Source organism: Chiloscyllium plagiosum, unplaced genomic scaffold, assembly GCF_037043375.1.
Source record: "Chiloscyllium plagiosum isolate Xiang-an unplaced genomic scaffold, Cpla_swu_hap1 HiC_scaffold_26, whole genome shotgun sequence".
In the NCBI taxonomy this organism is placed as follows: Eukaryota; Metazoa; Chordata; class Chondrichthyes; order Orectolobiformes; family Hemiscylliidae; genus Chiloscyllium; species Chiloscyllium plagiosum.
In genome coordinates this window covers 17562207-17574591 of record NW_028270164.1, presented here as the reverse complement: position 1 = coordinate 17574591, position 12385 = coordinate 17562207, and the positions used below count along the sequence as shown (strand labels likewise).

Genomic DNA, 12385 nt, shown 5'->3' with positions numbered 1-12385 from the left:
ACCTTCTAGAGCCCTTTCTGATCCATGCCTCCTCGACCTTAAGTACTCTTCTTTCTTCCTTTTGACTAGATGTTCCACATCCCTTATCACCCAAGGTTCTTTCAACCTACCAGCCCCTGCTTGCCTCAGTGGGACAAATCTGTCCAGCACTCAGCAAGTGCTTCCTAAACCTCCACATTTCTGTTGTGCATTTCCCTGAGAACATCAGCTCCCAATCTAGGTGCCCCAGTTCCTGCCTAATAACATTGTAATTTCCCCTCCCTCAATTAAATGCTTTCCCATACCGTCTGTTCCTATCTCTCTCCATGAGTATAGTAAAGGTCATGGAGATGTGATCACTATCACCCGAAATGCTCTCCCACCGAAAGGTCTGACACATGCAGAATTAATTCCTCAAGTGACTTTTAGTTATCAGAAGTGTATTTTGTATGAATGTCATGCCCTGGGTATGATTAGATGAGGATTAAATCAGGATAACAGTTCCACCCAACTAGATAGCGGTGGGGATGGTACTGGTCTAGTCCACAATCTGTCAGGTACCAGGTAGGTAAGAAAGATGAGGAAGGGTTGTTTAATTTTGTCTCAATTACTCAGTATGTTGCTTGTGACTTTAATAAGAACTGTTTTCAGCTGTGTAGCATGAGCAGAGACTTGATTCAAGGTGTTGCAGGAAGGATGGGGGGCTTTGGGAATCAACATGTTCAAAAAATTTGGAAATGGGACAGAAGTTTAGAAAACCAGGGGATCAAGGGGTTTTATTTTTGAGGGATGAGTGATGAAAGCAAATCTTAAAGGGAACGGCTGAAGGCACCGAACCTTCAAGTTAGTGGGAGTACTGTCGAGGGGCAGGAGGAGGGTATCATGCAAGATGAGCTTGAAGAGGAATGTACGGGTTCACAGTAAGGATGGGGGAACTGTATGAGGAACTGAGGGCTGTCACAGATGTCTGACTGAATGGTCTTTAGTAGTAACCAAGAAGACCCTGAGCTCCTTTCATATAGTTAGGGTGAGAGAGGAATGGAAAGTGGGATTTAAGAAGGAATTTTGCAGTAGAGTTTAAACATGGGGGCTATTATATCATTTCAGGACCATCCTAGAACAGGGAGTGGTTTTGTCAGAAGAGTTAGGCCCGATAACATTTCACATGTTCCAGCCACGTTTGTCATCGATTTTCTAAACCAGTTGTCTGCCGCATCAATTCAAGCCTGTGTCCCGTGGATTTAAGGGAATGAGGGCATGGCAAACTAAAAGGGTATTTTTCTAGAATACCTATGGTGTGGAAGTGGCCCATTTGAATCCACACCAACTCTTCAAAGAGCATCCCACCCATTCCCAATCCCCTATCCTATCCCTCTAACTCTGCATTTCCCATGGCCAATCCACCTAACGTGTGCATCTTTGGACTGTGGTATGAAACCAGAGCACCCAAAGGAAACCCCGTGGACATGGGGAGAATGTGCAAACTCCACACAGACTGTTGCCTGAGGAAGGAATTGAACCCAGACCTCTAGCGCTGAGAGGCAGCAGCATTAACCACAGAGCGACCGTGGGTTGTAATGATTTTATTGGGAGTTGGTGTATCAAAGGTGGAGGAGCGGATGCAGTGAAATAAATCAGTAGCTACAGGAGCGGGCCAACACTTTGTTAGTGCAGGTGTAACTGAGCATACCATCGATGCAACAGATTAGAATTGTTAGCATGATTGTGTTTTGACTTGGTTATTTAATTTTCCTCAGCCCTGGCTTCCTACCACACCCACTTCCATTGACGTTTTTACAAATGTTTCAGTGTAGACAATGATGTTGATGTCTTTTTATTTGTAAGTGCCAGTCTCTGGTTACAGGTTTTGTGTTCTCTTACTCATTCCACTCAGTTTTAAAAACTTTAGACTTTTTAAAATACCCTCGGATTAGATGTCCAAAATATGCTAATTTGAAATGGAGTTGTTGGGCCATTTATTTTCAATAGATGCTTTAAAAGTCAGTTAATTATAATTGTTCCTCCCTAAATTTTCTAAAGAAGCCTTGTGAATATATTCCACCTAACTATTGTATACTATAAGGTTATTGTCATAAAGCATTAAGCCAGCATTCCCTCCTTCCAATCTATTATTCAACAATGATGTTATTCATTAGATCTCTGTCTTCCATTATAGCACAATAACAGTGAGATGTTACAATTTCAGTGTAACTTCACAATAGTGTGTGATTATGTTACAGAATTATGAATGCTGTGTAATATGCTGTATAATTTACAGTTATATGACTATGACAGTCTGTCTTTATTGTTTAAATATATGTGGTATTAAAAAGAGGGACAATTTTTCAGCCTGGACTCTGTTTAAGACAGATTGGAAACATTATCTTGCATTTGCAAGTTCAGAACTCTAATTACAGAGTGATTGGGCAACATCAAAAGTTTCTGTAGAGAAGTGCATTTAATTTGGCACGTTATGAGAGAGGTTTCGTAGTCAGTTGTGCTGTGAAGATTTAAGATCCTTGTAATAACAATCCTGAACTATCTCAAGTCATATTAAGTAGTTGACAAGTTTCAAACTGTTTGAAAAATGTAATGAAAACCAAAATAACTGTGGATGCTGTAAATCAGAAATAAAAACAAATTGCTGGAAAAGCTCAGGAGGTCTGGGAGCATTTGTGGAGAGAAAGCAGAGTTAACGTTTTGGGTCCAGTGACCCTTACTCATCGAAAAATATCGATTGGGTAGAGTAGGAGGTATTGGCTCAAATCCCAGCCTTTGAATTCCCCAGATAATATATTGATGCTGGCTCACTTATTCTGTACAGCATGCAATGGGGAAGAAAAGTATAGCCAAAGAAGCTAAAGAAATGTTCAGCTTCCTGTGTCAGCTGGTTACAGATCAGCATTGGCAGTCATCACTCTTATTTCCTCAACTGAATTATGTGCCAATAAGAGATAAGTGCAGAATTAGGGGCTGCAGCTTTGTGGATCTGAGATGCTGTCTATTTTCCAGACTGATTTGTTAGTCCTTGCTTTCATCAACATGTTTTCAAAAGTTTTCTTTAATTTCTTGGCTGTGTATGTTAAACATGTACTTTATCTGTGGTACAGTAATTGTAGAAAGCTGTTCTACTGCAGTGATATAAGTGGTAGATGTACACCTGGCCATCCAGTAGTTAAGTTCTTGATCTAAGATTAAAATAACTATTGCATGAGAATAATTCAATAAATGTTGACACTGAACAAAATATATGTTGCACAAATTTGCATTCATAATTGCACTGGAAACCTGAAAAAAAGCAGTTAATCAATAAAATAATTGTCAGAATGGCCAGAATTATTATCCAGTTTACTGAAAGAAGAGTAGGACTTATGCATTTAATGGTAAGATCCTTGGGAGTGTTGCTGAACAAAGAGACCTTGGAGTGCAGGTCTATAGTTCCTTGAAAGTAGAGTTGCAGGTGGAAAAGATAATGAAGGTGTTGGTATGCTTTCCTTTCTTGGTCAGAGTATTGAGTATAGGAGTTGGCAGGTCATGTTGTGGCTGTACAGAACATTGGTTAGGCCTCTTTCAGGATATTTCATGCAATTCTGGTCGCCTTCCAATCTGAAGAATATTGCTGGGTTTGGAAGATCAGAGGTATAGGGAGAGGCTGAATAGGCTGGGGCTGTTTTCCCTGGAGTATTGGAAGCTGAGCGGTGACCTTATATAGGTTTATAAAATCATGAGGGTGCATGGATAGGATAAATAGACAAGTCTTTTCCCTGGGGTGGGGCAATCCAGAACTAGAGGGCATAGATTTGGGGTGAGAGGGAAAAGTTATAAAAGAGACCTAAAGGGCAGCTTTTTCACGCAGAGGGTTGTGCGTGTATGGAATGAACTGCCGGAGGAAGTGGTGGAGGCTGGTACATTTGAAATATTTAAGAGGCATCTGGATGGATATATAAATAGGAAGAGTTGAGAGGGACTGGCAAATGGGACTAGTTTAGGTTGGGATATCTGGTCGGTATGGACAAGTTGGACAGATGGGTCTGTTTCCGTGCTGTACATCTCCTATGACTCTGTGGCTCTATAAATGAAGATACTTCAAAGAGTGAAAGATGTCATTTACTGTCTATGCCAGATAATTTAAAGACTTTAATTCAAATACATTTATTTTGCATCAAAGAATTTACATGTGTATAATATCATTAACAGATTCAGGAAGTCTCCATAATTTTCATAACTGTAATGTAGAAAAAAGCCAAGAGTTTAATTAAGTAGTATAAATAATAAAGTGATAATTTTGTGCTTTTTAAAATACAGCTGCATCATCAGATTATAATTATTTTTGAGTTGAGAAAAGTAAACTTTTCATTATTGCAAAGTAAAATAGGGATATATGAGAGGATAATTTTACCTCTGTTTACTTGACTTATCCTACACCCAGATCATTCATTCAGTTATCATGTTGAGTGCCAAATTTTCAAGTAGAGGTGAATAATTGAGTGCTTATGTAACCCTATCATTTTTAAATGTGTTTTGACAGAAAATGATGAAGGACAATAATTTGGTCAGACATTTGGATGCCTGCGAAACTATGGGCAATGCTACAGCCATTTGCTCAGACAAAACGGGTACACTCACCATGAACAGGATGACTGTAGTACAATCATATATTGGAGAAACACACTACAGGCAAATACCTGCCCCAGATGCACTTTTACCAAAAGTTTTGGAACGGATTGTCAATGGAATTGCCATCAACTCTGCTTATACTACCAAAATACTGGTGAGCCAAGATTTGGCAGGAAAGACTTTGAGTTTGTCATTTTCCAGGTTTAAGAGAGATGATGTGTTATAATTTAATTTCCTAATGGTCATGACTGTAAACATGCTTGTTAAAATCAACATTAGTATTTAAGAAACATTTGAATGTTTTCCAAAGTTGAATAACTGTTCCTTGTATAAAAAAATGCCCTTTTTTATATCTGCATTAGTCCACTTTTCTGTTGTACACAATATAAACAGAAGTCTTTTATCAGTCTAGTTTGTAATTTTCCAAGTCTTTGAATGTTTTAAGATACATTGGAAAGTTTTCCTCCTGAACATCCACTGCACTGAAGTTATATATTTTAGTTAAGATGTTTATACTTTGGAAAGGAAGAAATGATTAATGGCTTTCCACAGTGAACATATTGATGAATAAAGATGCTGCGCAGTTTGATTTCTCCAAAGTTTTGGTCATATTTTTGGTGCATGTGGCTAATGATTTTGACTGACTGGGAATGTTAGCTGCATTTATAATGGTTGACCTTTCTTTAATTTGTCCCATCATTCCCTAGCCCCCTGAGAAAGAAGGAGGCCTTCCTCGTCATGTAGGGAACAAGACTGAATGTGCTTTGCTTGGCTTTGTGCTGGATCTGAAACAAGATTATCAGGCCATACGCAATGAAATTCCAGAAGAGAAACTCTATAAGGTGTATACCTTCAACTCTGCACGCAAATCCATGAGCACTGTACTAAAGAATGTTGATGGGAGTTTTCGCATGTACAGCAAGGGGGCCTCCGAGATTCTCCTACGCAAGTGAGCAAGTTTTTCTTAGCTATTTTCACAGTTCACCGAGTCATAAAGTATCAGTGGGAATGACCAGAAAGGGAATTTCTAATTTTAATTGGCTATAAAGGGTCAAGTTGTTCTCCAAGCTTTGAAGAAGGTGTAACCAAGTGATAAAATCTGCTCCAAACTGATATTGTGTCACAATTAAATTGTATGCAGAAGCCTTTAGCAATGGTATCTGAAGATGTATGGCATATATTCCTGTCATAAGCACATTTAAAGTAAATGTTTGAGAGATTATATAGATTTTTCTTCCTGTTTTCTCATTCTTGCTTTTGTCTTTGTTGCAAAAGAGTTGGCAAATTGTTTCAAAACTATTTACTAGTGCTACCATGAAAAGTAGAAAAATAGATTCAAACAACTTTTTACATTCCTGGGCATTATTTTATATCCAGAACAGGATTGCTGACATTAAACTTGCTAATATGAAACAATAACTTTGACCATCAGTGGAATTATTCGGTTTAGCATTTCTCTAATGGCTGCGTGATGTCGTTTTGAAGTTGAAAGTGATAGTTAATTGGGATTCATGACTGAAAAATCATTTACAGTTTTTTTTTATTTTGGATAAACAGCAAATGTACGTAAAGAACTTCTGGTTTTTGCAAATATTTCATTTTATTAAATAATAAAAGCTAGGGGACAAAGTGAATGACAAGACACCCATCAGTGATGACTGGAATGTGGTGTGACTTTTTGTCAAAAGGTTGGTATCCTGGTGACGCTAGTCACAATACAAACTTGGAAGGAAATGGGTTGGGCAGTTTACAGTGATCAAGGCAGAGATTTTATCTCTCAAATTACACTATCCAATCTATTCAGTAAACTTTTTAGGAGCCAAAACAAAGACAAAATATTGTATATACTGAAAATCTCAAACAAAAGTGCTGGAGACAGTCAGGTCTGGCAGTATCTGCAGAGAGAGAAAGTAAATGTTCCCAGGCCAATATACTTGTTATTTGGAGCTGTTTTTGTCAGCATTTATATTTTTTCACCATCAAGTTTACATCTCTCTGTTCTTAAGCATAAACTAATCTCGATCTGAGTAACCGGTAAACTGTTGACAAAGTTGTTCAATATTGCCGATCTTGGGACCAATCCACTTTCAAGCCAAGATTCAATTTCATCGTTCAGGCATTTTCAGGTTTATATATTCTTTTGTATATATTTGACTGCTATCTTCAGTCAGTTATTGAACTAGACTTATCGTTAAACGTTATACTGAAGCCAATGTTTACTCATGAGGAAAAGCTTTGAAGAGCCATAAAAAGCAAAATGTGGCTGGTGGTGCAGCACGTTATGCTGACACTCTGTAATGGAGCGCTGAGATGAAAATTGCAGCATTTCACTGCTGGTGAATTTCTTACTGTAATCCGAACATCTTGAGTTGTAGCTATTTACTACTTGCACTCTGTTTAGGCGGTGGTCTGAAGAAGTTGGGATTGGTGCAGAAAGTAATCTGTCAAGTGGGAAAGAGAGGAAATGTGGTTAATTTTAACAAACTGAAAACTGTGAAAACAAACTGTGTGACAGCTGTCCCTGGCTTCACAGATGATGACTGCTTAGGGAAGTGAGTTTCTGCCATAGGTTTTCATGTGTCTGAACAGATTAATTCTCAGCCCATATCTTAGGGCACAGGAGGCATGAGGTAGTGAGATCCCATGTGTAGGATACGCTTTACTTTCTTTCTATCTCTGTAATCTTGCTCTGTCATTATGAAGGTATCTGCAATTAAGCATCATCTAGCTTGAGACATGTTATCGCCGTTTTGAAGGATTAGCAGCAAGCCCCTCCTAATCATTAATGTCACTGAGGCTACAGTGACATTGGCAACAGATTGTCTTCGTAGCTTTTTATCTGCTCCCTCCTGAAATGCTAGCCCTTTATCATCTATTTGCAATAGCTGAACCTTCCCCCTCACCCCCAGTCGGTTCTGACGCCAAGTGTAGCAAGTGAGGACAACAGGAATTCTTCTATCATCAGTCTGACCACACTGGTTCGGTAAATCATGATTGGACTGTATTCCCAAGAAATTCTGCCACCATCTCATGGGGATATTACAGCAACTAACTAGAGTGAAAGATCTGAATCAGGCACCTTAAAAGTTCAGACTGGTGTCAGGCAAGGCTGGGAAATAGCCCCAAGACATTTAACGGTCTCCCTTATATTAGATGTTCACCTCATCAGATATCAACTGCCTTGCAGTCTGAACATTACTGCCAAGGTGGAAATTCTTTAACCTCCGGTGCCTCTGTCCGAAAATTAAACCGGTGAGATACGGACATGATATATGGTTGGGTAATGAATGTATATTAACTTTTACTCATTAATTTTTGGGAAGTGTGCTGTGCTGGCAAAGCTAGCATTTATTTAACAAGTGTTTTAAAGCTGATTCCTTCATGGTAAAAAGAAATGAGTTCAGGTGACTTTTTTTTAAGCCCCTTTTGATTCAACTTAAAACATATCTTCCCCAAGCAAGGGAAACATAGGAGAGTACCTCATGTAAATTGTTGACCTAATGATTTCATTAGCACTTTGGAAGTGCTAACTTAGAGGAACTCTGGTTTTATCTAGCGGGGTATATTGGGGAAATGTTTCCTAATTAACCTGAGATATTATTACATGACTCTGACGCAGATAGGACTTGAACCCAAGTCTCCTGGCTCAAAGACTACACTACAATGCACTGCACTGCAAAGACTCTGTGCTGGGGATAGTTGATTTGCTGTAGTTAAATCATGACCAAAGAGTTGTTCATAGATATTCCAATGCCAAGTCTCTACTGCTAGTGATGAATGAGAAATGTCTGACTGGCTACCACTAGTATTGTCATTAGATTGCACCTAATAATTGTAGTCCACTTCTGTCTTGCTTCCTGAGGTTCACTAGCTAAGTGTAGTAATGACATGCAGCTCTTGCTGAGGCAGATGAAGACCACTCCAGTCATGTTGCAAAAGCAATATGGTTGCCACCTGCTCAGAATTTTAGTGGCCAGGTTTCAGATCTGTGACATTTGCTTCCGGCTTGACAGATGAATCCACAATGGTGGATGTGGCAATGTTTGCAGTTTTTCATTATCCTGTTTCAGATCTAGAATCATAGAATCCCTACAGTGTGGAAATAAACCCTTCGGCCCAACAAGTCCTTACTGACCCTCCGAAGAGCAACCCACCCTGACCCATTCCCCTACCCCATTACTCTACCCCATTACTCTACATTTTACTCCTGACTAATGCCTAGATTAGAGTGGTGCTGGAAAAGCACAGCGGTTCAGGCAGCATCCGAGGAGCAGGAAAATCGACGTTTCTAGCAAAAGCCCTTCATCAGGAATACAGGCAGAGAGCCTGAATGAGAGATAAATGAGAGGAGGGTGTGGGTGGGGAGAAAGTAGCATAGAGTACAATAGGTGAGTGGGGGAGGGGATGAAGGTGATAGGTCACTGACTAATGCACCTAACCTACACATCCCTGATTACTATGGGCAATTTAACATGCCAGTTCACCTAATCTGCACATTTTTGGATTGTGAGGGGAAAGTGGAGATCTAGTCAGCTAATTATGACAACCTTCTTGTTCGTGTGCACTTCCCCAGCTTTCAGTGCTCCAATCAATTCCCTTTCGCCTCCCCAGCTCTGTGTCGACCACCCATCCAAAGTACTGCTCTTCTCCCACCCACCCACCCACCGCGTGCATTATTTCTTTATTCTCCTCCCCCAGTGTGTGAGCATTGCTAGGATTTTCATTTTAGGAGGACAAATCTAGCTGTGAACCTCAGTCAGCCTTGTCCTTTTTCCATGTCAGAATCCACAGCAAACAAGAGAGTCAGTGGGGGAAGGAATACCTTTGGGGCCAGTGACCGTAATTCTATTAGTTTTAAAATAGTGATGGTAAAGGATAGACCAGATCTAAAAGTTGAAGTTCTAAATAGGATAAAGGACAATTTTGACAGTATTAGGCAAGAACTTTCAAAAGCTGATTGGGTGCAGATGTTCGCAGGTAAAGGGATGGCTGGGGAAAAAGGAAGCCTTCAGAAATTAGATAATTAGTGTCCAGAGAAAGTATATACCTGTCAGGGTGAAAGCAAAGTCTGGTAGGTATAGGGATTGCTGGATGACTGAAGAAATTGACGGTTTGGTTGAGAAAATGAAGGAAGCAGATGTCAGGTATAGACAGGATAGATCGAGTGAATCCTGAGAGTATAAAGGCAATAGGAGTATACTCAAGAGAGCAATCAGGAGGGCAAAAAGGGGACATGAGATAGCTTTGGCAAATAGAATTAAGAAGAATCCAAAGGGTTCATACAAATATCTTGAGGACAAAAGGGTAACTAGGGAGAGAGTAGGGCCCCTCAAAGATCAGCAAGGCAGCCTTTGTGTGGAGCCACTGGAGATGGGGGTGATACCAAACGAGTATTTTGCATCAGTATTTACTGTAGAAAAGACGTGGAAGATACAGAATGTGGGGAAATACATGGTGACATATATTGAAAAATGTCTATATTACAGAGGAGAAAGTGCTTGATGTCTTGAAACGGGTGAAGGTGGATAAATCCCCAGGACCTGATCAGGTGTACCCTGGAACTCTGGGAAGCTAGGGAAGTGATTGCTGGGCCTCTTACTGAGAGATTTGTATTTGGAGGTTGGCTAATGTGGTGCCACTATTTAAGAAACGTGCTAAGGACAAGCCAGGGAGCTATAGACTGGTGAGCCTGACGTCGGTGATGGGCAAGTTGTTGGAGGGAATCCTAAGGGAACAGGATGCACAAGTATTTGAAAAGGAAAGGACTGATTAGGGATAATCAACATGGCTTTGTGTGTGGGAAATCATGTCTCACAAACCTGATTATTACTACTTCAAAAAACCTGAGGATTGATGAAGGCAGAGCAGTAGATGTGATCTATATGGACTTCAGTAAGGTGTTCGACAAGGTTCCCCATGGGAGACTGATTAGCAAGGTTAGATCTCATGGAATACAGGGAGAACTAGCCATTTGGGTACAGAACTGGCTCAAAGGTAGAAGACAGGGTGGTTGTGGAGGGTTGTTTTTCAGACTGGAGGCCTGTGACCAGTGGAGTGCCACAAGGATTGGTGCTGGATCAACTACTTTTTGTCATTTTGTATAAATTATTTGGATGTTAGCATAAGAGGTATAGTTAGTAAGTTTACAGATGACACCAAAATTGGAGGTGTAGTGGACAGCGAAGAGGGTTACCTCTGATTACAACAGGTTCTTGACCAGATGGGCCAATGGGTTGAGAAGTGGCAGATGGACTTTAATTTAAATAAATGCGAGGTGCTGCATTTTGGGAAAGCAAATCTTTACAGGACTTATACACTTAATGGTAAAGTCCTCTGATGTGTTGCTGAACAAAGAGACCTAGGAGTGCAGGTTCATAGCTCCTTGAAAGTGGAGTCACAGGATAGTGAAGAAGGCGTTTCGTATGCTTTCCTTTATTGGTCAGAGTATTGAGTACAGGAGCTGGGAGGTCATGCTGCGGCTGTACAGGACATTGGTGAGGCTACATTTGGAATATTTCTCCTCCCTATTGTAAAACTTGAAAAGGTTCAAAAAAATTTAAAAAGATGTTGCCAGGGTTGGAGGATTTGAGCTAGAGGGAGAAGTTTGAATAGGCTGGGTCAGTTTTCCTTGGAGCATCGGAGACTGAGGGGTGACCTTATAGAGGTTTATAAAATCATGAGGGGCATAGATAGGATAAATAGACCAAGTCTTTTCCCTGGGTTGGGCGAGTCCAGACCTAAAAGGCATAGATTTATGGTGAGGAGAGAAAGATATAAAAGGGACTAAAGGGGCAACTTTTTCAGAGGGTGGTATGTGTATGCAATGAGCTGCCAGAGGAAGTGGTGGAGGCTGGTACAATTGCAACATTTAAAAGGCATTTGGATGGGTATATGAATAGGATGTGGGCTAGGTGCTGGCAGGTGGGACTAGATTGGGTTAGGATATCTGGTTAGCATGGACGAGTTGGACTGAAGGGCCTGTTTCTATGCTGTACATCTCTATGACTCTAAATGTTTTGCTGTTTGCTTTTGCCTCCTAACCTATTTTCATGATACGGGATTTGCTAACATGGGAAATCCCAAACAATGGAGGGTTTGACTCCACAGATAAACTTGTTGGGCCAGTTGAGAAGTCTGCGCTTCTAGATTTATTTTTACCACTAACCATCAAGTGACCTACTATGACTCCCAAACTTTACCAACTGAACCAAAGCAGGTGGAGTACAGCATCACAATTGGCGCAAGCAAGCATTTTGCACTCGAGTCAACTCTTGCTCGCAATCCACAAGTGGACTTAACCCATGTTACAGCAAAGTCTGCAATTCAGGAGGGGATATAACCACCTCCAACCAGAATCATCATGTCCCCATAGTATGGAAGCAGGCCATTTGGCCCATCAAGTCCACACTGACCCTCCAAAGAGCATCCCACTCAGTAAGCTGCACTTCCCATGGCCAATCCACCTAACCTGCACATCTTTCAACTTTGGGAGGAAACTGGACCACCCAAAACCCATGCCGACATGGAGAATGTGCAAACTCCACACAGGCAGTCACCCGAGGGTGAAATTGAACCCAGGTTCCTGATGCTGTGAAGCAGCAGAGCTAACCACTGAGACGTCATGCTGGCCCGAGTGCTGAAGAGTTAATCAGAATCACACAAACAACTCTGCAGTTGTCTTGCAGCAACTAACTGAAAGATCAGGATTAAATTCTCACCTTGTTTTAGAATTTAAACATAAATATTGTTAAAATATTATTTATAAAATCCCTGTTCTTCACTTCTTCCT

At 40.5% G+C, this 12385-nt stretch overlaps 1 protein-coding gene across 8 annotated transcripts in view; it reads left to right on the top strand.

The window, feature by feature from the left end:
• The window catches only part of LOC122563116 (plasma membrane calcium-transporting ATPase 1-like), a 391378-nt gene that overhangs the window by 300801 nt on the left and 78192 nt on the right, over positions 1-12385 (top strand). For all 8 annotated transcript variants that reach the window (XM_087973527.1, XM_043716559.2, XM_087973531.1 and 5 more), the window contains 2 exons: positions 4508-4750; positions 5304-5545. In XM_087973527.1, coding sequence (XP_087829653.1) covers positions 4508-4750; positions 5304-5545 — 485 coding nt within the window. The remainder of the gene's footprint in view (positions 1-4507; positions 4751-5303; positions 5546-12385) is intronic.